This window comes from Giraffa tippelskirchi, chromosome 6 (genome assembly GCF_054371585.1).
Source record: "Giraffa tippelskirchi isolate mGirTip1 chromosome 6, T2T-mGirTip1v1.2.pri, whole genome shotgun sequence".
Lineage (NCBI taxonomy): Eukaryota > Metazoa > Chordata > Mammalia > Artiodactyla > Giraffidae > Giraffa > Giraffa tippelskirchi.
Window position 1 is genome coordinate 125,499,451 of NC_137280.1, and position 26,745 is coordinate 125,526,195.

At 43.7% G+C, this 26,745-nt stretch overlaps 4 protein-coding genes and 1 pseudogene across 5 annotated transcripts; all 5 read left to right on the plus strand.

Annotated features, from left to right (window-relative positions):
* The first annotated feature begins 541 nt into the window (after positions 1 to 541).
* On the plus strand, positions 542 to 5,546 carry PCDHGB2 (protocadherin gamma subfamily B, 2). The gene is made up of 2 exons (XM_081503101.1): positions 542 to 2,962; positions 5,409 to 5,546. The coding sequence occupies exons 1-2, from the start codon at positions 542 to 544 to the stop codon at positions 5,544 to 5,546; spliced, it is 2,559 nt and encodes an 852-aa protein (XP_081359227.1).
* Positions 5,274 to 10,244, plus strand: LOC145510294 (protocadherin gamma-A5-like). Its single transcript, XM_081501087.1, has one exon. The coding sequence runs from the start codon at positions 5,631 to 5,633 to the stop codon at positions 8,139 to 8,141; it is 2,511 nt and encodes an 836-aa protein (XP_081357213.1). The 5' UTR covers positions 5,274 to 5,630; the 3' UTR covers positions 8,142 to 10,244.
* LOC145510924 (protocadherin gamma-B3 pseudogene) lies at positions 9,391 to 14,050 on the plus strand (annotated as a pseudogene). Its single transcript, XR_014057297.1, has one exon. The product of XR_014057297.1 is annotated as a protocadherin gamma-B3 pseudogene (transcript).
* A 904-nt stretch (positions 14,051 to 14,954) lies between these two features.
* On the plus strand, positions 14,955 to 20,499 carry LOC145510298 (protocadherin gamma-A6-like). The gene is made up of 2 exons (XM_081501091.1): positions 14,955 to 17,612; positions 18,503 to 20,499. The coding sequence occupies exon 1, from the start codon at positions 15,107 to 15,109 to the stop codon at positions 17,555 to 17,557; it is 2,451 nt and encodes an 816-aa protein (XP_081357217.1). The 5' UTR covers positions 14,955 to 15,106; the 3' UTR covers positions 17,558 to 17,612; positions 18,503 to 20,499.
* Positions 20,500 to 22,429: 1,930 nt separating this feature from the next.
* On the plus strand, positions 22,430 to 25,318 carry LOC145510925 (protocadherin gamma-A7-like). Its single transcript, XM_081503102.1, has one exon. It carries the CDS (start codon positions 22,814 to 22,816, stop codon positions 25,316 to 25,318), a length of 2,505 nt encoding a protein of 834 aa, XP_081359228.1. The 5' UTR covers positions 22,430 to 22,813.
* The last annotated feature ends 1,427 nt before the right edge of the window (positions 25,319 to 26,745 follow it).

Genomic DNA, 26,745 nt, shown 5'->3' on the forward strand with positions numbered 1-26,745 from the left:
ACAGAATATTGTTTACTTCATTTTGTGTCTAAAACCAAGGGAGAACATTTATAAAAATCTGCTGAACGATACAAAACATACTAATGGAATGATACACTGAAAACATAACACTCATTTCTCCTGAGAGAAATGTGTGTTTGAAAGCAGAGAGGGAGAGCCTGGAAAACATGACATGTGTACCTTTTGAATCTGGAATTGTATGAATATATGCCTATTTAAAAACAAATACTCCTTATAAGTTAAAAGAAAAAGAAAAAAATAGTTTTTTGCAACACCTTTACAACACATTAGTGCAGTTTCTCGGAAAAACCTCTGGGCGTCGCTGTAGGTCAAAAGAAGGGAGAGAAGATAATCAGAGACGCATTTGGGAGCCTCTAAGAGGGTTACTTCCTGCTCAAGCCAACCACACAGAGGAGGCCAGTACACGCTTGGATACAAGAAGCAAAAGCAGGGAAAAGTGACCCTACCCCGGATTTTGGCACCCCGGAGGGCTTATTTCTCCTCCCGACCGAGAAGCAGAGCAGCAGTGGAGGGAGACGGGATGAGGCTGAGCACTGAGACGAGCGGCCGGACGCGGTGGAGGCAGGTACTGTTACCGTTCCTGCTGTCTTTATTCCGCGGGGCTCTCCCAGACCAAATTCGCTACTCAATTCCCGAGGAGCTGGCCAAAAACTCGGTTGTAGGAAATCTTGCTAAAGATCTAGGACTCAGTGTCCCGGACTTGTCGGCCCGGAAGCTGCGGATTAGCGCGGAGAAGGAATATTTCGTTGTAAAACCTGAAAGCGGTGACTTACTTGTGAGTAACAGAATAGACCGAGAGGAGATTTGCGGAAAGAAGCCTCTGTGTGTTCTGGATTTCGATACTGTCGCCGAAAACCCACTGAATATTTTCCATGTAACAGTGATAGTAGAGGATATAAATGACAACACTCCACTATTCAAACAGAGTAAGATTGGTTTAAAAATTGGAGAATCCACTAAGCCAGGTAGAACATTTCCACTAGACCCGGCACTAGATTCTGATGCTGGTCCTAATTCACTGCAAAGATACCACCTTAATGACAATGAGTACTTTGATCTCACAGAGAAACAGACTCCAGATGGGCGTAAATATCCTGAGTTGATTCTGAAACATTCTCTGGACAGAGAAGAGCAGAATTTTCATGAACTGCTACTGACAGCTGTAGACGGTGGGGACCCACCCCGGAGTGGCACTACCCAGATCCAAATACAAGTCACAGATGCCAATGATAACCCCCCGGTGTTCAGCCAGGATGTGTACAGAGTCAGCCTGCAAGAGGGTGTGCCACCTGGCTTCTTAGTACTTCGAGTGACAGCCACCGACCAGGACGAAGGAATCAACGCAGAGATCACCTACTCCTTTCATAATGTGGATGAACAAGTGAAACAGTTTTTTAACTTAAATCAAAGAACAGGAGAAATCACATCAAACGATGATTTTGATTTTGAAATTGCTAATAGTTACACTCTCCATATAGAAGCGAAAGATCCTGGGGATCTAGCAGCCCACTGCAGTGTCCAAGTCGAAATTCTCGATGAGAATGATTGTGCACCTGAAGTGATTGTGACTTCAGTATTTACTCCCCTACCAGAGGATTCACCACCAGGAACAGTGATCGCCTTGATAAAAACTAAAGATAGAGACTCTGGAGAAAATGGAGAAGTTTACTGTCAAATCTTGGAAAAGGCCGAGTTTATATTGAAATCTCACTCGAAGAACTACTACAAGCTAACGACAGACAGGATCCTGGACCGAGAGGAGATCTCAGAATACAATATCACAGTAATGGCCACTGACAGAGGCAAGCCGCCCCTCTCCTCTAGTATAACCATCACTCTGCACATCGCAGATGTCAATGACAACGCTCCGGTTTTCCACCAGGCCTCCTACGTCGTCCACGTGCCAGAAAACAACCCACCTGGAGCTTCCATCGCGCTTGTCAGCGCCTCCGACCCTGACCTAGGGCCCAACGGCCACGTCTCCTACTCCATCGTCGCCAGCGACCTGGAGCCGCGCGCGCTGTCGTCCTACGTGTCCGTGAACCCGCAGAGCGGAGTGGTGTTCGCGCAGCGCGCCTTCGACCACGAGCAGCTGCGTGCCTTCCAGCTGACGCTGCAGGCCCGCGACCACGGCTCGCCCGCGCTCAGCGCTAACGTGAGCCTGCGTGTGCTGGTGGGCGACCGCAACGACAACGCGCCCAGGGTGCTGTACCCGGCGCTGGGGCCCGACGGCTCGGCGCTCTTCGACACGGTGCCGCGCGCCGCGCAGCCCGGCTACCTGGTCACCAAGGTGGTGGCGGTGGACGCAGACTCTGGTCACAACGCCTGGCTGTCCTACCACGTGCTGCAGGCCAGCGAGCCCGGACTTTTCAGCGTGGGGCTGCGCACGGGTGAGGTGCGCACGGCGCGGGCCTTGGGCGACAGGGACGCGGCCCGCCAGCGCCTGCTGGTCGCTGTGCGCGATGGGGGACAGCCGCCCCTCTCGGCCACCGCCACGCTGCTCCTGGTTCTTGCCGACAGCCTGCAGGAGGCGCTGCCGGACCTCAGTGACCGGCCCGCGCCCTCTGACCCCCAGGCTGAGCTGCAGTTTTACCTGGTGGTGGCCTTGGCCTTGATCTCGGTGCTCTTCCTTCTGGCAGTGATTCTGGCGGTTGCCCTGCACCTGCGACGCTCCTCCAGCCCTGCTGCTTGGGGCTGCTTTAAGCCTAGTCTCTGTGTCAAGTCTGCACCTGGGGTTCTCCCCCACTACAGTGAGGGAACATTGCCCTATTCCTACAATCTATGCGTTGCCTCTCAATCAGCTAAAACAGAATTTAATTTTCTCAATATCACCCCAGAAGTGGTTCCCCCTCAGGATCTCCTCTGCGAAGATCCCTCTTGGGTGCCAGGTACTAATCATGGAGATGCTGGAGTCCCATTTGCCTCAGATACTATTTTAAAGGTGAGTTTTAATTTAATTCACTTATTTTATTTTGCAGGTTCAATGTTTCTTAACAAATCCCCTGAGTGGAGTAGAAGTCTTCAATTCATATTTCATTGTTTTGTAGGTAGAATTTAAGGGTTTTTTTGCCTAAATATCTTAGTCTTATTTAAGCAAATCTTTGACATAGGTTGCCTGTCTGATGGAGAAGGCAATGGCACCCTACTCCAGTACTTTTGCCTGGAAAATCCCATGGATGGAGGAACCTGGTAGGCTACAGTCCATGAGGTCGCACAGCGCCGGACATGACTGAAGTGACTTAGCAGCAGCAGCAGCCGCAGCCTATCTGATGGGTGGGATTTACTTATTCGTGTGGCTGCTCAGTTGCTCAGTCATGTCCAACTCTTTGCGATCCTATGGATGTAGACCTCCATGTTCTTCTGTCCTTGGGATTATCCTGGAATACTGGAGTAGGTTGCGATTTCCTTCTCCAGGAGATCTTCCCGACCCAGGGATCGAACCCACACCTCTTGCATCTCCTGCATTGGCAGGCAGATTCTTTACCACTGAGCCACCTGGGAAGCTCCTTATTTACCCATAGTTACAAACCGTTACTACATAAGATACTTTGTTTTCTTCCTCATCTTTACATTCCTTCCCTCTGAAAGTTTATAACTATTGAGACCTTAAGCTTTTTGTTTTTCCTTCAGAGTCTTTATATTAGTTTTATTCATTTTAGCTATGCTTCCTCTTAGAATTATAATACTTAAGAGTAAAGAGACCTCCCAGTCTCACTAGTTTGGGAAACTGAGAACCAAAGAAAGGAAGAATTTTACTCAATGATATGGCCTGTCAACAGCAGAGCATAGGTAGGACTGACATGAACACCAGCACTCTAAGTATCTTTACAAGCTAAGTGTCTTGGGATCCCAGATCTATTTTTAAAGGTCATGCAAAGTTTGAGGTATGCAGTGTCTGCTAATAAGAATGTGTTTAATAAATGGGAGAAATGTTTTCTCTGTCATGTACAGTAACAAATCACTCTTCTGAAAAATCATACGTTGAGAAAATTTTTGTGACCTATTCTTACTCTGTTTACTTAAAACTTCATTTTTAAATTTTCTAGATATAAATGTAAACTATTTTTTTCTTCATTTTCCTGTGAGGTGTCTTTAAGTCAAAATTGCTTCTCTCACTTAATGGACTCTCTGAAATCTCCTTTCTTTTTAGTCATGACATAGTTCTTTTTTTGCTACCACATAAAGGTGATAACATTAAATATCTGTCTTAACAGAAAGGTCATTTACGCCTGCTCAATGATAAGTCTCTGGACTTGTTTTTCTGTTTGGGTGATGAACTAAATCCTTTTCAGCAACAATCACTATACTGATTTTCCTCAGGTGTCTGTAGCTGTAAAACATCTAACTCCAATTTAGACACAGTAATTAGAAAATATAAATAATAATAGTTAATTCAACTCAAACTCTCAATGTGATATAGTGTAGCTGCCATGTTCTTAGTGTGAAAATCTTGAAACTTTCTCAAAGACTTCAGAAGTAACAAAAAGCAAAAAAAACAAAAAACCCTTTATTTCCTAATATAATTTGCATAATACAGTGGGCCTTTTTTCAAAGGTCTGTTGAGAGCTAGGACTGTTTTCTTGGTGTTCTTATGTACAAATGGGCATATTTTCATAAACATATCTGAATTAAAAATGATATCCTAAAGCCTACAAAAACTTCTGATGTCCTAATTAGATGGGCTTAATATAAGTAAGTGAATAAAGGGCATAGGCTCAATGGCACATTAAATAAAACTTTTTAAAGAAGTTAAAAAGAGAGGGAGAGGATGTATGTATACTTATGACTGATTCGTGTTGTATGTAGAAACTAACACAATATGGTAAAACAATTATCCTCCGAATAAAAATTTTAAAAAATAGTAAAAAGTGCAAATTCTCAGGCCTGACTCTGGACTAACAGAATCAGCAGTTCTGGGGGCACCAGCATTTCCTTTGTAACAAGCTCTCGGGTGACTCTCCAGGTGACTCTCTCACAGTCAGAGGTGGGAGAACCAATTCTGCCTGATCTCCAAGCCACCCCTCACCCCAGACCAAAATCTATGTCTGGCCCCTCTCCAATCTATATGATATGCATGGCTCATCAGAGTTTCTGCCATGAACCAAATAAGCAGAAGCCTGCCCATTTGAACAGTAGGAAAACCCTCTAATCGCTTAATTCTCTCCTCAAAGAATAAATAAGAATTTCTTAAAAAGTAAAAAAGAATCAATAATTATATTAATCTCAGAATTAATCTTGTAGAAGTCTTTTGTTATTTCAGAATTAAATCTTATTTTGATATAAACAATGTCATGTAGTAATCTATTAAGGATACAGAAAATTATTAGAAATAAAATATAATTAAACATTTTTGACATGAAAACGGAATTGGTGTAGTAACTAGTTAGAACTCTGAGCGTCGCTGTTCACCAAGTGGGAAAGAAGCTGCCGCTGATGCGATCAGACTCCGCTCCTTCCGCACGAAACACGCGCGGATCAGAGAAGCTCCTGGGAAAAGTCGCCCTCCCGCGCCCCTCATCTCATAAGGGAATTGTTCCTGTTGGCTTTAGAGAAATAAGGAAACAGCAGGCTGGAACCAGGACTAAGAGAAAACTGGTCTGAGAGAGGCAATGGCGGATCCACTGAGGGGTTGGGGCGGCAGTGAGACGTTCCTGCTCTTCATGCTCCTGGGGACGCTGTGGGAAGCTGGGGCCGGGCAAATCCGCTACTCGGTACCAGAGGAGTTGGACAAAGGCTCCTTCGTGGGTAACATCGCCAAGGATCTTGGGCTGGAGCCCCGGGAGCTGGCGGAGCGCGGAGTCCGCATCGTCTCCAGAGGTAGAACGCAGCTCTTTGCTCTGAACCCGCGAAGCGGCAGCTTAGTCACTGCAGACAGGATAGACCGGGAGGAACTCTGCGCTCAGAACGCGCGGTGTCTGGTGAGTTTTAACATCTTGGTTGAGAATAAAATGAAAATGTATGGGGTAGAAGTAGAAATAACCGATATTAATGATAACTTCCCGCGTTTCCGGGATGAGGAAGTAAAAGTAAAAGTCAATGAAAATGCGGCTGTGGGAACACTGTTAGTACTTCCCTTCGCTCGAGATGCGGATGTGGGTGTGAACTCCCTCCAGAGGTACCAGCTCAGCTCCAATATACACTTCTCTTTGGATGAGAAAAGCGGAAGAGATGGACAGAAATATCCAGAGCTGGTACTGGAACAGCCCTTGGACCGCGAGAAAGTAGCTGTTCACGATCTCCTACTCACAGCTTTAGATGGCGGAGACCCCATACTCTCTGGGACCACGCACATCCACGTGATGGTCCTCGATGCAAATGATAATGCGCCCCTCTTCACCCAATCGGAGTACAGAGTGACTGTTCCAGAGAACATAGCTGTCGGCACTCGGCTGCTCACACTAACTGCCACAGATCCAGATGAGGGAATAAATGGGAAATTGACATACTCTTTTCGCAATGAAGAAGACAAAATTTCAGAGACTTTCCAACTTGATTCCAACTTGGGTGAAATCTCAACTGTGCAACCACTGGATTATGAAGAATCCAGATTCTATGACATGGAAGTGGTAGCTCAGGATGGAGGTGCTCTTCTTGCCAGCGCTAAGGTACTAATCACAGTGCAGGACGTGAATGACAATGCGCCTGAAGTGCTCCTCACCTCTCTGTCCAGTACCGTCTCTGAAGACTGTCTTCCGGGAACCATAATTGCTCTGTTTAGCGTACATGATGGTGATTCTGGAGAGAATGGCGAGACTGTGTGTTCTATTACCAGGAACTTGCCCTTTAAACTGGACAAGTCAGTTGATAATTACTATCACTTATTGACAACTAGAGCCCTGGACAGAGAAGAGATCTCAGATTACAACATCACAGTAACTGTCACTGACTGTGGAAATCCACCACTGTCTACAGAAAACCACATCTTCCTGAAAGTGGCAGACATCAACGACAACCCTCCCATTTTCCCTCACACCTCATACTATACCTACATCCCAGAAAACAACCCCAGAGGCATCTCGATCTTCTCTGTGAATGCCCATGATCCCGACAGCGGCAACAACGCCCAGGTCACTTATGCTCTGGCTGAGGACAAATCTCACGGAACGCCTCTGTCATCCTATGTGTCCATCAACTCTGACACGGGAGCCCTGTATGCACTGGGGTCTTTCGACTATGAGCAGGTTAGAGAACTGCAACTGTGGGTGACAGCCAGTGACAATGGAGACCCTCCACTCAGCAGCAATGTGTCCCTGAGCCTGTTCATCCTGGACCAAAATGACAACACACCTGAAATCTTGTATCCTGCCCTCCCCATCGATGGCTCCACAGGTGTGGAGCTGGCACCCCGCTCTGCAGAGCCTGGCTACCTGGTCACCAAGGTGGTGGCAGTGGACAGAGACTCAGGACAGAACGCCTGGCTGTCCTACCGCCTGCTCAAGGCCAGCGAGCCAGGGCTCTTCACAGTGGGACTGCAAACAGGCGAGGTGCGCACAGCGCGGGCGCTGCTGGACAGAGATTCGATCAAGCAGAGCCTGGTGGTGGTGGTCCAGGATCATGGCCAGCCTCCTCTCTCTGCCACTGTCACGCTCACCGTAGCTGTGGCTGACAGCATCCCAGATGTGCTGGCTGACTTGGGCAGCCTCGAACCCTCCGCTGACCCTGACGATTCAGGTCTCACTTTGTACCTGGTGGTGGCTGTGGCCTCGGTCTCCTGCGTCTTCCTCGCCTTTGTCATCGCGCTGCTGACTCTCAGACTGCGGCGCTGGTACACGTCGCATGCGCTGCAGGCTTCGGGCAGCGGGTTGGCAGGCTTGCCTGCCTCTCACTTTATGGGCGTGGACGGGGTGCAGGCTTTCCTGCAGACCTATTCGCGCGAGGTCTCGCTCACCGCGGACTCGCGGGGGAGTCACGTGATCTTCCCGCAGCCCAACTACGCAGACACGCTCATCAGCCAGGAGAGCTGTGGGAAAAGCGAGCCTCTCCTGATACCTGAGAAGATAAACGCAAAGGAAAGAGAGCGAGAAGTTCTTCAGGTGAGTTTTCTTTTTTTCAGTAGGGATGCTTGGAGCATTTTCTTCATTTGTTTTCATCATTTTTCTCCCACATTCAAAATTGCTTAATTATGTAGTGAATCATTATTTATTTGCTTTATTTACTGATGAACTTGATTTAATTTGATAATTGATGTTTTCTCCATTTGTTTTCTAATTATATTTTGAGTTTAATGTTTCTTTCTATAATACGTGGGTATTTTAGAAACTCTAGCTGATCTCCAGCTGCTTAAGTGAAGCAAGGATTATTTTTTTTAAGTGGCTATACATAATCATTTTATCCAAAGACTTTCTTATACTAGAACTGTTTGTTCATAATTGTTTGATTAGTCCAAATTGTTAGATGTAATGTTCTCTTTTGAATATTTGCCTAAACACCATAGTACATATGTTTGGGAAAAGTATTCCGCAGCACTGGTATTTTAGTACCTGCAATTTAGTAATAATAATAATAATTTACATAAATCAGTGGAAGAATATAGAAAACATGGTGAATATCAGAAAGACAGATTAAATTTTTTGTGATGATAATATCTGTGGCATTCTAAAATATGTGAAATTTGGGTTAAATTATGTAATAATTGGACATGTGTATTTGTTGAGAGAAGAATTCAATGAGAGGGAGCCTTTGAATTGTGGTTTAGAATAAATTATGTGATGCAGTTTAAAAATCTCCAAATAATTAGATAGTCATTAAATACAAATATGCCATACACTTGGCATCTTCTGGTTACACACAACCCCTCCACTTTTCGGGATCAATATGGACCTAAATGTTTGCATTTCCGCAAGTGCAGGTACAGTTATGTTTTATTACAAGAGTTGAAGATCCGTATTTGGAAAGTCAATTAATGGAATAAAATTCAAGTGATGAAATAAAAAAGACAGGACAAGAGAAATTAAAGATAAAATCCTCTGTCTTTGTTTTATCCTCCTCCCTCCCTAATGTGCAGCATATGTCTGCATTACAGGCTAACCAGAGCTCCTCAGAGATGGGAAAATGCCTGCCTGACTGTAAAGATCAATATTTTTTTTCTTCTGATGCTATCTGTGTAACTTCTTAAAAGAATAGTGTTCTTTCCCAGCTCTGTAGGGGGTCACAGTGACTTTCTGCTTGCTTTGTACTGCTTACCTGGACCATGGATCCTTAGTGAACTTTACACAAAATATCAATACATCATTTTTATATATGATCCTGTGTCTCAAAAAATGCATATTACTGTGCCTTCAACTTCTAACAAGTGGAGCAGTTCTCAGAACTTTCTGAGAAGCTGCTTCCTCAGTTATAATCCTCAGTTTGGTTTGAATAAAATTCCCTTTTTTTTCTCCTTCTTAACTTAATAGTTAATTAAATCTTCACTGACACAACTTTAAAATGACTTGGAAATTTAAAAAATTATTTCTCAGGGATGTACTCATCTTAAACTATGAGATTTTTCTAATGAAATACTACTTACTGGTCTGTGTGTCTCAAATTTCATGAATATGTCTTATATAATGGAAGAATTGTGTGCCCTATTCATTTTTGCATATGGTTTGCTGGAGATGATTTTTAGATCCTTTTTTAAAAAGATTTTTCAATCTTTTAAATTCTGTACTTTCAACAACTTGAACATCAGCTGCAAAGTATGAAAAAACAGGGAAAATGGAAATAAAACATTAACAGAACAGTAGATTACATTACTCAATCACATAAAAGGGTTATCATACATTTGGGAACATAGGACCACTTGATTTTTCTTTTTTAATATTTATATGAAGGGAATCTAATTATATATGAGTAATTTTGACCTCACTGCATTCAATGTCCAGACTCACTGAATAGTGAATTCATCCAAAGAGTAGCAAGAGAATCTCTGTGATAGATACAGATGTCATTCACTCATGCATGAAAACTCACTTTCCATTATTTTTGAAGTAAAAGAATACTGTATAGATTTGGGTATATGCTCTAGGTTCTTTTTCATGCAATGGGAAAAAAATGTTTTCTATATCTCTATAAACTTCAATAGCCTTTACATAATAAAATGTTTGATCGACACACTGTGAGTGTATATACTATGTATACTCTATACTCTTAAATATTTGAATCTTTAGTTTCATATGTATTCTGAGAAAAACTTCCCTGTACTAACTGGAGTGTTCACACAGTGGTTAAAAAAAAAAAAGAAAGGGGAGGGCACTTGCTCAGTCATATTTTGAAGCAAAGTCTTGTTATTTTATGTTCGTATAGAGATACCAGTGAATTTCTGTTTAGAATCCTGGATAAATGAGCTTTTCCACTATGAGTTCTACATTGTTATACATCTTCCAAGTTTTATAATGTATTATGTGGTTAAAAAACTATTTCTGAATTAATATTCTAAGACACCTATCAGAAACATGGAAATTGGAGTGCTTATTGATAGGGAAGAGTGTCTATAACAAAGAGTTGAGATAATCAGATAGTTAAAAGTGACCAAGAAAAAGTGGACTACATAGACCACTTTCTCTGGAATACATCTTTATGAGGATTCATACTTCACTTCCAAAATCCAAATAATTCACCATTGCTGAGCTACATAAGAAGAAACAGTACAATTAAAGACAATGGTAATATAGTGTGGAAAAAAATAAGCTTAGTGAAATAGTTTTAAAATCATGGTCATTTAATAAAAATAGACTTGGAAACTAAGGAAAAGAGAATTTCTTGCTTCTTACCATACTTCTGTTTTATAAGGACAACCAATCTCCTTGCTATCCATCAATTGTTTGGAGGAGAAGATTATAACATCTATCTTTATAATGGGATAAAACTAAAAGCTGTGAGATTTATAACTTTTATAAGTTAGAAGAAAAGAAAGAGTGAAATAACAATACATATCAAGGTAGTATTTCACAAATTTTAGTATTACATTTTCTGCCACCACTTTCATTTGTGTCACTTTCTAGATATTATTTTATTTGGTCCTCAATTTTATACTAAGGCACACAGGAAAGATGTTATTATGGCCACTGTATGAAATGGAAACTAAAAGCACGATGATGCCAATAAACATCTTCAGCAAGATACCTCTGGCTTTGAGGAATAAAAATCACCTGATTTGGGGGCATAAAGTTGAAATTCAAAGAAATTATAGCGAGAAAGAAGATATAGTAAGTATTTGAAATGCTAAAATCCTTATAGCATGGGACAAATGAGTGTCTATATCAGGACACAACGGACCTGTCTTCTAGCCGGCTCTGTATTTGGAGCTGGTTTAGTAATCACTAACGCAGTTCTGCAGCCGAGTCGCGGGGTGCCGCTGTTGCCTAGTGCTGAACAAAAAGTACCAGCTCCTCCTGACACAAAGGAATCGCCTGTGGACCGCGAAATCGCGAGATCTGTGCACTTTCAGGTTTTCTGCGGCGGAAATATCTATGCGAGAATCGGTCTGTCAAGACCTGTCAAGGAGTCTCTCCTGCTCAGAAATTCTTGGGATAATTTAGCGGTCACAGCTCTTCTGAATCAGAAAGGCAAAGGCGTGGAGGGTGGGATGGGAAACCGGTTGGGACCGAAGCTCCAGCCTGGGAGGAGGCGAATGCTGTTTCTCTTCCTGCTGTCTTTGTTCCGCCCGGCGCTTTCAGAGCAAATCCGCTACACTATTCCAGAGGAGCTGGCCAGGGGCTCGCTGGTGGGGAACCTCGCCAAGGATCTGGGGCTTGGCCTGCGAGATTTGCCTACTCGGAACCTGCGGGTTAGTGCAGAGAAGAAATTCTTCACAGTGAGCACCGATAATGGAGACTTACTTGTGAGCGACCCTATAGACCGAGAGCAGGTTTGTGGCAGGAAGTCAATGTGTGTTCTGGAATTCGAAATGGTCGCTGAAAATCCTTTGAACTTTTTTCATATAACCGTGGAGATTCAGGATGTCAACGACAACCCACCGACCTTTAGCCAAAATGTCACTGAGCTGGAAATTAGTGAACTGACCCCAACTGGAGCCACCTTTGCCCTGGAATCTGCACAAGATTCAGATGTAGGTGTCAATTCCCTGCAGCAGTACTACCTCAGCCCTGACCCCCATTTCTCTTTGATCCAGAAAGAGAACCCAGATGGCAGTAGATACCCGGAACTGGTAGTGAAGGCTCCTCTGGACAGAGAAGAGCAGTCCTCTCACCACCTGGTCCTCATGGCTGTGGATGGGGGTGAGCTAGCCAGAAGCTGCACTACCCAGATCAAGGTAGTTGTGGCAGATGCAAATGATAACCCCCCAGTGTTCACCCAGGACATGTACAGGGTCAGTGTTCCAGAGAACCTACCCCTGGGTTCCTCTGTGCTAAGAGTGATAGCCACTGACTTGGATGAGGGCATCAACGCTGAGATCACCTACACTTTTATTAATGTTGACAAGGCAGTAAGACAACTGTTCAAGCTGGACAGTAAAACAGGGGAACTCACCACTGTTGGAGGACTGGACTTTGAAGAGAGAGAGAGCTACACAATTGGGGTGGAAGCAAAGGATGGTGGACATCATACTGCCCACTGCAAAATACAAATAGATATTTTGGATGAAAATGACAATGTTCCTGAGATAACCCTGGATTCTGAATCTAAATATATAAAAGAAGACACTGAGCTTGGGACTGTTGTTGCTTTGATCAAAACACATGATTTAGATTCTGGATTTAATGGGGAAGTCTTATGCCAAATAAAAGGAAATTTCCCATTTAAAATAGTTCAAGATACAAAAAACAGGTACAAGCTGGTGACCGAAAGAGTCTTAGATCGAGAGAAGACTCCAGAATACAATGTCACTATCACAGCTACGGACAAAGGCAAGCCGCCCCTTTCCTCTAAAAGAAGTGTCACCTTGAAAGTCGCCGACGTCAACGACAACGCTCCGGTTTTCCACCAGGCCTCCTACGTGGTCCACGTGCCAGAAAACAACCCACCTGGCACTTCCATCGCCCAAGTTAATGCTTCGGATCCCGATTTGGGGCTCAACGGCCACGTCTCCTACTCCATCGTCGCCAGCGACCTGGAGCCGCGCGCGCTGTCGTCCTACGTGTCCGTGAACCCGCAGAGCGGAGTGGTGTTCGCGCAGCGCGCCTTCGACCACGAGCAGCTGCGCGCCTTCGAGCTGACGCTGCAGGCCCGCGACCACGGCTCGCCCGCGCTCAGCGCCAACGTGAGCCTGCGCGTGCTGGTGGGCGACCGCAACGACAACGCGCCCAGGGTGCTGTACCCGGCGCTGGGGCCCGACGGCTCGGCGCTCTTCGACACGGTGCCGCGCGCCGCGCAGCCCGGCTACCTGGTCACCAAGGTGGTGGCGGTGGACGCAGACTCTGGTCACAACGCCTGGCTGTCCTACCACGTGCTGCAGGCCAGCGAGCCCGGACTGTTCAGCGTGGGGCTGCGCACGGGTGAGGTGCGCACGGCGCGGGCCTTGGGCGACGGGGACGCGGCCCGCCAGCGCCTGCTGGTCGCTGTGCGCGATGGGGGACAGCCGCCCCTCTCGGCCACCACTACGCTGCTCCTGGTTTTCGCCGACAGCCTGCAGGAGGCGCTGCCGGACCTCAGTGACCGGCCCGCGCCCTCTGATCCCCAGGCTGAGCTGCAGTTTTGCCTGGTGGTGGCCTTGGCCTTGATCTCGGTGCTCTTCCTCCTCGCGGTGATTCTGGCGGTCGCCCTAAGTTTGCGACGCTCCTCCAACCCTGCCACCTGGAGTTGCTTTCAAACTAGTTTTTGCTCCAGAACTGGACCTGGAGTCCTCCCCAACTATGGGGAAGGGACTTTACCTTATTCCTACAATCTGTGTGCTGCCACACATTCCTCAAAGACTGAGTTTAAATTTCTCAATATAAAGCCTGAAAATGCTCCACCACAAGACCTTCTATGTAATGAAGCCTTTTGTCTTGAAAGTACCAGTAATGACAATCCCCAAGTGACTTCTAATTCAGTCAATTTGCAACAGGTGAGTTACTTCAAAACCTTTTCCTCCCAGAAATATCATTAGGTTTCAGATCATTATTTTAGAAGTTAAAAAATATGCAGGCTAACTCTGGCAGTGTTTGGTGTTTTATTGATTTTTCTGGGCATAGAATGGGGATGAGAGGGGGTCTTAGAAATTCTTTGATCACTTATCTGTGTTGCAATAGTTCTTTCATAGAACATCACTTAGTAATAGTCTTGAAATGTCTATTAATTCTAAAACAGTATGTCCTGAAACATTTTTAATATGCTAGTATCTTACATTCGCACTGTAAGACATTATGTATATCTATCTAGACAATTAAGTGGTTTACATAAATTCAGTGTAGTCAATCCTAAACACTATGTGTTATATATAATATAAATATAAGAATACTTTTTCACTGTAGCCTATATATTTTCACTTCCATTGCATTTTCTTTAAAGTATACACAAATATTGGCTAAATAGTGCAGTTCTTAATCTATGTTAATAAAAATATGTAATAACATCTAAAAATGACAACTCCTGTAATGTAGTGGTGGATTGGTTCTAAACATGTTCGTGGTTGTTGATGCCCTTATTGAAAATTAGACAAATATAAACGATGGTGGAGTGTGGAGTTCAAAATTTACAGAAAAGTGTAAAAGTATTTGTTTTCTCCAAGACCCTAAGAGTTGTCACAAAAATAAGCATCATTCCAAGGAACATTTAAATTTTCGGAATATGATATTTTATTCTTCCAAATGCTTTTGATTCTTGGGGAGAGAAATATTGAGTGTCATCTATACAGATTTAGCAGAAATAAGACCCTATATATTGATGGTTTCCGCAGAACGGTGCAATATTAAGTTAGGACTCTAAGCGTCGCTGTTCACTAACCCGGGTAAGAAAAGCAGTGAGAACTCGAGTTATATCCTCAAAGCACAAAGCAGATTATACAGGAAAAGCTCTGCCGCTGCGCAGAAAGCCTTCCCTAAATCGATTCGCATCTGATCGCTGCTTGTTTATTGGCCTTGACCGCCAATTCTGAGACGCTCCAAACTGATGCGAACGTGTTCCCCCTGCTCAGAATCCCAGGGAAGTCCAGAACGAGCCAGTAATGGCGGTTCTGCAAAGCCGCTGGCATTATACCGGGTTGATCCTGCTCTTCGTACTCATGGGGACGCTGTGGGAGGCCAGGGCCGGGCAGATCCATTACTCCATTCCTGAGGAGCTGGACAAAGGCTCCTTCGTGGGCAACATTGCCAGGGATCTCGGACTGGAGCCCCAGGAGCTGGCGGAGCGCGGAGTCCGCGTCGTCTCCAGAGGTAGGACGCAGCTCTTTGCTCTGAACTCGCGAAGCGGCAGCTTGGTCACCGCGGGCAGGATAGACCGGGAGGAGCTCTGCGCTCAGAGGGCTCGGTGTCTGGTAAATTTTAACATCCTTGTTGAGGATAAATTGAATCTTTTCCCCGTGGAAGTGGAAATAGTGGACATTAATGACAATGCACCCCGATTCTTAAGGGAAGAATTGGAAGTAAAAATTATCGAAAACGCAGCCTTATCCTCTCGATTTCCACTAATGGAGGTCTATGACCCAGATGTGGGAGTGAACTCTCTCCAGGGCTTCAAGCTCAGCGAAAACAGTCACTTCTCCGTGGAAATGCCAGGTAAAGCTGATGGGCCCAAATACCCAGAGCTGGTGCTGGAGCGCGCGCTGGACCGGGAGGAACAGGCCATTCACCACCTGGTCCTTACTGCCACCGATGGCGGTGACCCTGCCCACTCCAGTGTGGCTCGAATCCTGGTAACTGTCCTAGATGCAAATGACAACGCTCCAGTCTTTACTCAGCCTGTGTATCGTGTGAATGTCCCTGAAAATCTACCAGTAGGTACGCCAGTGTTGTCAGTAAATGCCACGGACCAGGATGAAGGAGTCCACGCGGAAGTAACATATTCTTTAGTGAGGATAACAGAAAAAATCTCAAAGACTTTCTGCCTGAATGTTTTGACTGGAGAGATATCAACTTCTGCAGTTCTAGACTATGAAGACATCAGCTTTTATGAGCTGGATATTGAAGCCCGGGATCGCCCAGGTCTACAAGACAGAGCCAAAGTCTTAATTACTATCTTGGATGTGAATGACAATGTACCAGAAGTGGTAGTTACATCTGGAAGCAGATCAATTGCTGAAAGTACACCACCAGGCACAGTGATCATTCTTTTTCAAGTATCTGATCGAGACTCTGGACTGAATGGCCTTGTAACATGTTCTATCTCAAGAAGTTTGCCATTTGAACTGGAAAAATCAGTAGACAATTATTATCGGCTAGTGACAAGTACAGTTCTAGATCGAGAACAGGTATCCACATACAACATCACTGTGACAGCCACCGACAAAGGAATGCCACCTCTGTCTACAGAAATGCTCATCTCCCTAAATGTGGCAGACATCAATGATAACCCACCTGCTTTTCCCCATACCTCCTACTCTGTCTACATTCCTGAGAACAATCCCAGAGGTGCCTCCATTTTCTCAGTAACTGCACATGACCCTGACAATCATGAGAATGCCCAGGTTACCTATTCCTTAGCTGAAGGCACCATCCATGGGGTACCTCTGTCCTCCTACATCTCCATCAACTCTGACACTGGCATCCTGTATGCATTGCACTCCTTTGACTATGAACAGTTCCGTGACCTGCAGTTGAGAGTGATTGCAAGTGACAGTGGGGACCCACCACTCAGCAGCAATGTGTCTCTGAGCATATTTGTGCTGGACCAGAATGACAACACACCTGAGATTCTGTATCCTGTCCTCCCTACTGATGGCTCTACTGGTGTGGAGCTGGCACCTCGCTCTGCAGAGCCCGGCTACCTGGTCACCAAGGTTGTGGCAGTGGACAGAGATTCAGGCCAGAACGCCTGGCTGTCCTACCGTCTGCTCAAGGCCAGTGAGCCAGGGCTCTTCGTGGTGGGGCTGCACACGGGTGAGGTGCGCACAGCGCGGGCCCTGCTGGACAGAGACGCTCTCAAGCAGAGCCTGGTGGTGGCCATCCAGGATCATGGGCAGCCCCCTCTCTCAGCCACCGTCATGCTCACGGTGGCTGTGGCTGACAGCATTCCAGATGTCCTGGCGGACCTGGGCAGCCTGGAGGTCACGCACGACTCTGATGCTTCAGGCCTCACGCTGTACCTGGTGGTGGCTGTGGCTGCAGTCTCCTGTGTCTTCCTCACCTTTGTCATCGTGCTACTGGCGCTCAGATTGCGGCATTGGCACCTGTCACGTCTGCTCCAGACTTCAGGCAGCAGGTTGGCTGGCATGCCGGTGTCTCAGTTTGTGGGCGTGGACGGGGTGCGGGCTTTCCTGCAGACCTATTCGCACGAGGTCTCGCTCACTGCGGACTCGCGGGGGAGTCACGTGATCTTCCCGCAGCCCAACTATGCTGACACGCTCATCAGCCAGGAGAGCTGTGAGAAAAGCGAACCTCTCTTGATTCAGGAAGATTTTTGTAAAGAGCAAGACTCCGCTGTTCAGGTGAGCTTAATTGCTTTTATTGTTCTTATTTGAACAGTAAAAGTTAAAATTCTCTTGGTTCAGTGCCTGGTATTCTTAGTCTTTTGCAGTGAATTATATGGTTTTGCGGAGAAGGCAATGGCACCCCACTCCAGTACTCTTGCCTGGAAAATCCCACGGACGGAGGAGCCTCGTAGACTACAGTCCATGGGGTCGCTAAGAGTCAGACATGACTGAGCGACTTCACTTTCACTTTTCTCATTCATGCACTGGAGAAGGAAATGGCAACCCACTCCGGTATTCTTGCATGGAGAATCCCAGGGATGGTGGAGCCTGGTGGGCTATCGTGTATGGGGTTGCACAGAGTGGGACACGACTGCAGCGACTTAGCAGCAGCAGCAGCAGCATATGATTTTGAGAAGGTTTTTCTTTTATATCAGTAGAGGTCTATTATATCTTAGTTTTCTCAAATTTCACCCCAAAAATCTTAATAAAATATGTCCTGAATTTCCTTTAACTTTTCTCCTCTTGGCAAGCTCTTTGTGCCATGGGTTGTTTTCCTCCTGCTTCTTAGTTATTGTTTTTCTATTATGTGGCATACCTGAGATTCTTTATTTTATAATGTGAAAAAAACCAGAATTATGGCATCTGATAAGGAAGATCTTTTTTCTTCCCAGTGTTAACTAAAGCAAGTATTTTCTAAAATGATAGAATCTATGAGAGATATTTTTCCTCTTAACTAATTAGGAATCAAAAATGATTTTATAATAAATAAGAGTAATTGATGTATGTACCAGGAAACACCTCATCTTTCACGTTAGAAGGCCTGAATAATATTCCTAGAACTATCTGTTACTCTTTTCAGAACAATCACAATATCTATAGCCTTCAAGTTAGTAAAGTAAAGTAGCTCAGTCATGTCCGACTCTTTGCGACCCCATGGACTGTAGCCTACCAGGCTCCTCTGTCCATAGGATTTTCCAGGCAAGAATACTGGAGTGGGTTGCCATTTCCTTCTCCAGCCTTCAAGTTAAAATTTAAGTTAAAAAGACTTGTCTTATCTACCTCACATAAAGTCTGGGAAAAGAAAATAATTTTATTAAAAAACGTTCAAACTATAAACTAGTACAGTGAGCAAATATTTGTTTACATCACCATTATTATAATTTTGGATTGTTAACAAATAAATTTAAGTACCTGATGCTGTATGCCTACTACAATGATCTTTTACAGTCTGCATGTTTGACAGTATTTAAAAATGAATGTGAATTGTTAAATGTGGCAAGTATTGTCTACTTACAAGATATATCTCTAAAAATAGAAGACTAGTGAGTGAGAGAGTGAAGGGTTAATAGTATTCAAATAAGAATTTAAATGATTTAGCGTATTTAGCCCAGATAAAATAAAGCTTTTGTTATGTGGGAACTCTATTCAAATATTTAAGGAAGGAAGAGTTGTCATTTAAAAGAATTCATCATAGCACAAAGGTGTGCATAAAACTATGGCTTGATGAGTAGAAAACAGCAAAGTTCTGAGTTGTTAAACAGAAAATGAATTGCCTTAGGAGCTAAAAGATTCTGTTACTGGTGCTTTTCAAAAATAAGTTGATGGTCCTGAGATTAATGGAATACTGGAGATAATATAATTTGATGAGTTGTTGAACTTCTAGCTAGCCAAGCTCTTTTCCAATCCTGGACTTAGGGTTCTATTATTTGATAATACAACGGATTTGCCACTTGTGCATCTCGATTTGGTATGCACATGTAAAACAGACAATTCAGAAAATGCCTTGAAAATGAATGCGAACCTCATTTGTAACCTGAAATTGTCAGTATTCATAAAGAAAGATAATACTGAGTTGATATCTTTAAGTTAACTGCTAAGGATAGTTAACAGATGTTTTTCTAAATCAGTGTTTACTTTCAGCAATTGTTATAGAATTATTTATTTCAAGGTTTCACATGTATATGACTAACTGAAAGATTACAATCATACACATTTCAAATATAATTTTTTGGACAACATTTGTGATATGATTCTTTAGTGGTTTAATCAGAATTTAAAGGTAAGTAATTTTAAAGACTTCAATCCTGGGTATTGGTCATGGGAGTCAGATGGGCTTTTATAGAAATATTAAGATTTGTTTCATGTACTCTGAGAGTGTGTTATTTTAGTATATTACCAACTCTGGATGAGTAAGCTAATTTTATACATCCATTGTTAAAAGCAAAGCTCACTAAGGGTCTCATGGCTGATAGACTGGTTTATTTTCTTATCTGAGTAACTGAGATATGAGGCTAGTTTTCTTTATTCTCTTAACTGAATTACCTGTATTTCATTTAATCAAATAAAATGTCTCACTGACAGAAAACCTATTAGATTCTACTCTCACAGTAGTCATTTGTTCATGTGAACTGACCAGGTCTTAAATCCTGGCAATCATGGGATTTGCCAAGTTGTGACTGAGGCTCCTTTGACTTACATACTACAGGTCATTATTAATAAGGTAAGAAGTCTGATAGTTTGAGCATATAATGATTTGGAAGCACCAGGAAAAAAAGTCTACCAAAGTATTGGGCTGCTTTATTACCCAATTCTGATCAAATGTTTGGAATGGAGATCAAAGGGGAAAGAGTAAAATCTCTGGGAAGATCATTAGAAGAAATATACATCTTTGCCTGGGGATGAATACCTAAACAGAACTCCAAACAAATGTTTCTTCAATAGAAAAAAGTTGCTTAAAGAAAAGAGAGGACTTCTCTGGTGGTTCAGTGGTTAAGAATCCATCTACCAACGTAGGGGACATGAGTTGGATCCCTGGTCCTACAAGATCCCACATGCTTTGAGGCAACTAAGCCTGTTGATCCACAACCACTGAAGCCCTAGAGCCTGTGTTCCAAACAAGAGAATCCACTACATGAGAAGCCTATGCACCGCAACTAGAGAGTGGTCCCTGCTCACTGAAGCTAGAACCCAGCACAGCTGAAAATAAATAATTTAAAGGGAAAAAAAGGAGCAAAAGTAAATAACTTACTGCCTGGGAAGACAAATAAACTTCCCATAAAATTTTTTTATGTACATGAATGATTCTTCCCAACAACTCAACCAATGATAACACACTCCCTTTAAAAGTACAACATTATTTCAATTCTATACAGTAATTTTATGTTATATTTAAACACCTTGGTGGTTAAGTAGAGATCTTTAATATTTAATTTTATGTGGTAGAGTAACTTTAGAAACTTGATTATCTCCTTTATCTAGATTTTGTTTAGCTCCAAAGAAGGTACCCAGAAGTGTTAGGTTAATCAAGACTTTTAAAAAATAGTAGAATAATAGACAAATATGAGATGATGCTATAAATTTTGAAGTATCAGGCAGAAAAAAATCATGACATTGGGGGTCATAATATCTGTACATGAAAGTTTTGATTGAAAATGTCTGCTCATGATCTTTAATGACCATATACTTACACCAACAAGAAATTAAAGATTGCTACTGAACAAATAGTTTTAAATTCCTGCTTATGTAGTTAATCTGCAATACTCATATTGTTTCCCTTGAACAAAAAGTAAGATCTTTTGTCTACTTGAAAGTGAAAGTGAAGTTGCTCAGTTGTGTCCCACTCTTTGCGATGCCATGGACTGTAGCCTACCAGGCTCCTCCATTCATGAGATTTTCCAGGCAAGAGTCATGGGGTGGGCTGCCATTTCCTTCTCCAGGGGGTCTTCCCATCCCAGGGATCAAACCCAGGTCTTCCGCACTGCAGACAGACGCTTTGCCATTTGAGCCACATAGTGAAAGCAAATATGATATGAATTATTTTGATAGATTGAAATGGCATTTCATTCAAAGTATTCCCTGTATTTTGTAGTAATGCCATCAAAGACCAGAAATAGATTACTTAGTTGCAAACTTGTCACCAACTGAGCTAAGTTTTTATAGTATTACTTCTAGTTCTCCCTTCTGGTGCTGCTAGCTACTCCCCAGGGCTTAAAATAATTTATAAAGCAAGGCTATCTCTTACCAGGTCGTCATTTCAAAACAGGCCACTCTTTTCTGCAACTATGTGAAAGAAACTTTGTTTTATTTCTGCCGGCAGAGAGTAACCTCAGATCCATCAACAATTGAGTTTTACTTCATTAATAGCAGTGGAGCAATGAGTACCTCTAAGGATCTGCTCAGGATAGTCCAGCATGTATGCTCAAAGGTTGTTCAGAGACCCATCTTTTCTCAAGTAGAGGGTATGATGATTATTTAAATTGCATAATTAAAAGAAGCAGTGACACCAACACTTATGAATCCACAGCCAGTGGAATCTGCAAATTTCTGTCTTCTCTATAAAATGAGTTGCTTCTATAGCTGATTATAGCTGCTTGGCTTCTCACCTTTCTCTAATGACACTCTCTGAGCATAAAGCATCAGTCAAGGCCAATGATGATTCTCTTTTTTTCTTCTTAGGAGGTTGGGAGTATGGATATTTCTATTCCTACATTGGTTCTACAATTATATAGTCAAAGATAAAGCAATTCCCTCTCATTTTAAAATTTATTAAAATAAAGGGATTGAACTAAACAGTCTCTAAGGTTTCATTCAATAAAAAGTTATTACATTACTCCTCTGTATATTAAAGATAAAATAGACTCTGCCTTATTACATAGTTGTATCTAGAACATAGAATATGTTCAGTATTATTGAATTAATTTAAATATGCTAGTATAAATGTTTCTACATAATATCTTACATATACGGACACCTTTTAAAAATAAATTTACTTGTTTTATCTGCGTGACTGATTTTTATCTATGTGAACTGAAGTGTGAGGCAGTGTCTAAGAATCATTTCAAAGTTCCAATGCAGAGCAGAGAATTTAAAAGAAAGTATCTGGGATTAATAAACACCCATCCATGAACATTGTTACATTAAGTCACAGTTTCTTAAAATTTATTTTAAATGATATCATAGATGTATGAGTTGAAGAAATGAAAGAATTTCAAAGGGTAAAACAACATTCTGAAAAATCAGTTATTTTGCTTCAGTATGGTGCAGTAGCTTAGTAAGGACTCTGAGCGCCGCTGTTCACCAACCAGGGGAAAAATGGTTCACAAGATCCGCCGGAACCACTGAGCTTTTACAGCACAAAGAAAAGCCAGATTGAGATAAACTCTCTTCCAAGCTGCACTAAATTCAGGCCTCTATACCACTGGATTCTGGGCTTCTTTTCCGAATACACAGGGCTTCACGCAGACGTCCTGGCATCCAGAAATACAACAGGAGATAGGCCAGTGTCTAAAGATCAGCAGGACAAGAATGGCGGCTCGGCAGAGGGATGGGGACTACAGAGCATTCATCCTGCTCTCCATCCTCCTGGGGACCCAGAGCGAAGTCTGGGCTGGAGAGATTCTCTACTCCGTGCCGGAGGAGGCAGAGACGGGGTCTTTTGTCGGTAATATCGCCAAGGATCTGGGACTGGAGCCCAAGGACCTGGTGGAGCGCGGGGTCCGCATCGTCTCCAGAGGTAGGACGCAGCTCTTCTCTCTGAATCCGCGAAGCGGCAGCTTGGTCACTGCGGGCAGGATAGACCGGGAGGAGCTCTGCGCCCAGAGCGCGCGGTGTCTGGTGAACTTTAACATCCTGGTGGAAGATAAAATGAATCTTTATCGTATAGAGGTGGAAATAATGGATATTAATGACAACGCTCCTAAATTCTTGACGGAAGAAATGAATGTTAAAATAATGGAGAATACAGCCCCTGGGGTGCGATTTCCGTTAAATGAGGCTAGGGATCCGGATGTGGGCACGAACTCTCTCCAGAGCTACCACCTCAGCCCCAATCGCCACTTCTCCCTGGTTGTGCACACTGGAGAGGATGGAACTAAATATCCGGAATTAGTGCTGGAGCAGGTACTGGACCGGGAAGAAGTGGCAACTCACCACCTCTTCCTCACCGCCTCTGACGGCGGTGACCCACCACGATCCGGAACCGCCCGTGTCCAAGTAACGGTGGTGGACGTGAATGATCATGCGCCAATCTTCTCTTTGCCCCAGTACCAAGTAACTGTCCCTGAGAACGTGCCAGTGGGCACAAGACTGCTCACAGTAAGTGCTATAGATCTGGATGAGGGAGTGAACGGGGAAGTGACATACTCTTTTCCGAAAATAACTCCAAAAATTCTACAGCTATTCCAGCTGAACTCCCACACAGGAGAATTATCAACTCTAGATGGCCTAGATTATGAAGAATCTGGCTACTATGAAATGGAAGTTCAAGCTCAGGATGGTCCAGGTAGTATGACAAGGGCTAAAGTACTGATCACAATTTTAGATGTGAATGACAATGCCCCGGAAGTGACTGTAACATCTGTAAGCAGCTCCATCCCCGAAGACACTCCTCCTGGAACAGTAGTGGCGCTTCTTTACCTTCAAGACCGAGATTCTGGGAAGAATGGCCAGGTGACCTGCACTATTTCAGAAGATCTGCCTTTTAAATTAGAAAGATCTATAGACAACTATTACAGATTGATGACAGCAGAAAACCTAGACCGGGAAAAATTCTCTGCATATAACATCACGCTGACAGCCACAGATGGTGGAAGCCCACCCTTGTCCACGGAAACTCACATCTCCATGAATGTGGCAGACACCAACGACAACCCACCTGCCTTCCCCCACTCCTCGTACTTTGTCTATGTGCCTGAGAATAACCCCAGAGGCACCTCCATTTTCTCTGTGACTGCACATGACCCTGACAGCAATGAAAACGCCCGTGTCACATACTCCCTATCTGATGATACTCTCCAGGGGCCATCTGTGTCCTCTTACATCTCCATCAACTCTGATACTGGTGTCCTATATGCACTGCACTCCTTCGACTATGAGCAGTTTCGGGACCTCCGGTTGAGAGTGACTGCAAGTGACAGTGGGGACCCACCACTCAGCAGCAATGTGTCTCTGAGCATATTTGTGCTGGACCAGAATGACAACACACCTGAGATTCTATACCCTGCCCTCCCCACTGACGGTTCTACTGGTGTGGAGCTGGCACCCCGCTCTGCAGAGCCTGGCTACCTGGTCACCAAGGTGGTGGCAGTGGACAGAGACTCAGGACAGAATGCCTGGCTGTCCTACCGTCTGCTCAAGGCCAGTGAGCCAGGGCTCTTCATGGTGGGGCTGCACACGGGCGAGGTGCGCACAGTGCGGGCCCTGCTGGACAGAGACGCTCTCAAGCAGAGCCTGGTGGTGGCGGTCCAGGATCATGGGCAGCCCCCTCTCTCGGCCACTGTCACGCTCACAGTGGCTGTGGCCGACAGCATCCCAGATGTCCTGGCGGACCTGGGCAGCCTGGAGGTCACGCACGACTCGGATGCTTCAGGCCTCACGCTGTACCTGGTGGTGGCTGTGGCTGTGGTGTCCTGCGTCTTCCTTGCCTTTGTTATCGTGCTACTGGGCCTCAGACTGAGGCGTTGGCACAGGTCTCACGTGCTGCAAGCTTCGGGAGGTGTCCCCGGAGGTGTACCAGCCTCTCAGTTTGTGGGCGTGGACGGGGTGCGGGCTTTCCTGCAGACCTATTCGCACGAGGTCTCGCTCACCGCAGACTCTCGAAGGAGTCACGTGATCTTCCCGCAACCCAACTACGCAGACACGCTCATTAGCCAGGAGAGCTATGAGAAAAAGGATCCCTTGTTAACATCCATAGATTTTCGTGAATGTAGGGATGAAGCCCAAAATATTCAGGTGAGTTCAGTCATTCATTCATCTTTATATCATCGAGAAATTATATTTTGTGTAAATGTTATTGTTTTGCGAAATAAGTGATCTGAAGATGGAGTTAAAACTTTCAAGTGATAAAGCAAGATTAATTGTTTATTTCAGTGGTGATTTTTTTTAATATGGAGCACTTATTGACAGAGTGTTTTAGTACCATATTTACAGTGAAAGCATATGGACAAGATTGTGAATAAGCAGATAGTCACATTTTTTTGTCTTGTATTTATGTTCCTCATGGTGTTATTAATTCATGTATTTTATAAATGAGAATGAATTGTTAAGTCTTATTGCACAAGGTTAGCAAGAAAGTACACCTCAGCCTTCTCAGGATTCTCTTTAGATTAGATCTGTAGAAGGTTGTTGAAGAAATTTTCAGTCTGCAAATTTTTTTTCCTGTGCCCTGCTTCCACTTCCATGTACCTCTCTTTGATGCCCTTGAAACATCTCAGTTGCTCTTGACAATTTTAAACTTTAATCACCTATTAAAGCCAGATTCTGGTAGAAGTTTTGTTGATGCTTAAAGGATGAAATTTATGTGTCAGGCTTCACTAAGGTCTTTATCAACAACAGATGTGGAGTCTAATGGCATACTAAAGATCCAAAATCAATAAAATGAGATATCAAATAGTGTTAAGTGTTATAAGTAACACTTGTGAAATAGGCCATTGTATGTTTTTAACCCAAATTCTGATGTGTTGTTTTAGTGATGCAGTCATGCAAAGTGTGTATGTGGGCTCTACAGGTGGGGGAGTTGGGATGCTGCCTTTATGAACCAACCATGTCATACACTCAAGTCCTATAGCGGCAGTGAATTTTACTTATTGGGTCTGTTGAAAAATTCAGTTAGAGACAATTTAATCTGTAATTAACTACATCTTCACTTGTTATATAACATTTTAGTAAAACTCAATACAGCAGTTGACTAGTATCAGGAAGTAGTTGATAACAAAGTAGTCTTGTTTATTGGGGCCTTTTGAGTGTTAAGCGAACAATTTTTTTCTAGCATAATGTCTAGCATATGTTTTTCTGCTATAAGGTGGTGGTTTGCATCTAAAGATCTGTGCAATCCTGTGGAAGTACATTTCATGCATTCTGTAACATTCAGATGTACAGTCACTTGCAGGAGAGGACAGTGTTACATTCTGTGGGGCAGAAATGTGGTTATCAGATATTTTGAAAAAGAGCCCTCCAAGTAAATTTATTAATTATTAAAAATACTTTCAAACAACGGGGAGAGATCATCACTAAAGTCAGTGAGCTATTATACATTTTTTAGGGACTGTTTCCTTCAACTGTCATTATGGGATGTGATAAGTACAGAAGTGGGAACAAGTGCCTCAGTACAATATACCATGCTTAGTGAGTTTGTGATGCAAAGCAAAATATATTGTTCCCCTGGTAGTTTTGGAGACTCATGTTGAATTTTATACCCAGGAAAATAATCATGCAATGGGAAGGAGAAGGATAGGCTCTTT

Excerpts from the sequence above, each read along its gene's own strand:
- PCDHGB2 (XM_081503101.1), top strand. The coding sequence starts at position 542 with ATGAGGCTGAGCACTGAGACGAGCGGCCGGACGCGGTGGAGGCAGGTA. Across the intron at positions 2,963-5,408 it reads CCTCAGATACTATTTTAAAG|AACTCTGAGCGTCGCTGTTC; the intron begins GTGAGTTTTAAT and ends GTAACTAGTTAG.
- LOC145510294 (XM_081501087.1), top strand. The coding sequence starts at position 5,631 with ATGGCGGATCCACTGAGGGGTTGGGGCGGCAGTGAGACGTTCCTGCTC.
- LOC145510298 (XM_081501091.1), top strand. The coding sequence starts at position 15,107 with ATGGCGGTTCTGCAAAGCCGCTGGCATTATACCGGGTTGATCCTGCTC.
- LOC145510925 (XM_081503102.1), top strand. The coding sequence starts at position 22,814 with ATGGCGGCTCGGCAGAGGGATGGGGACTACAGAGCATTCATCCTGCTC.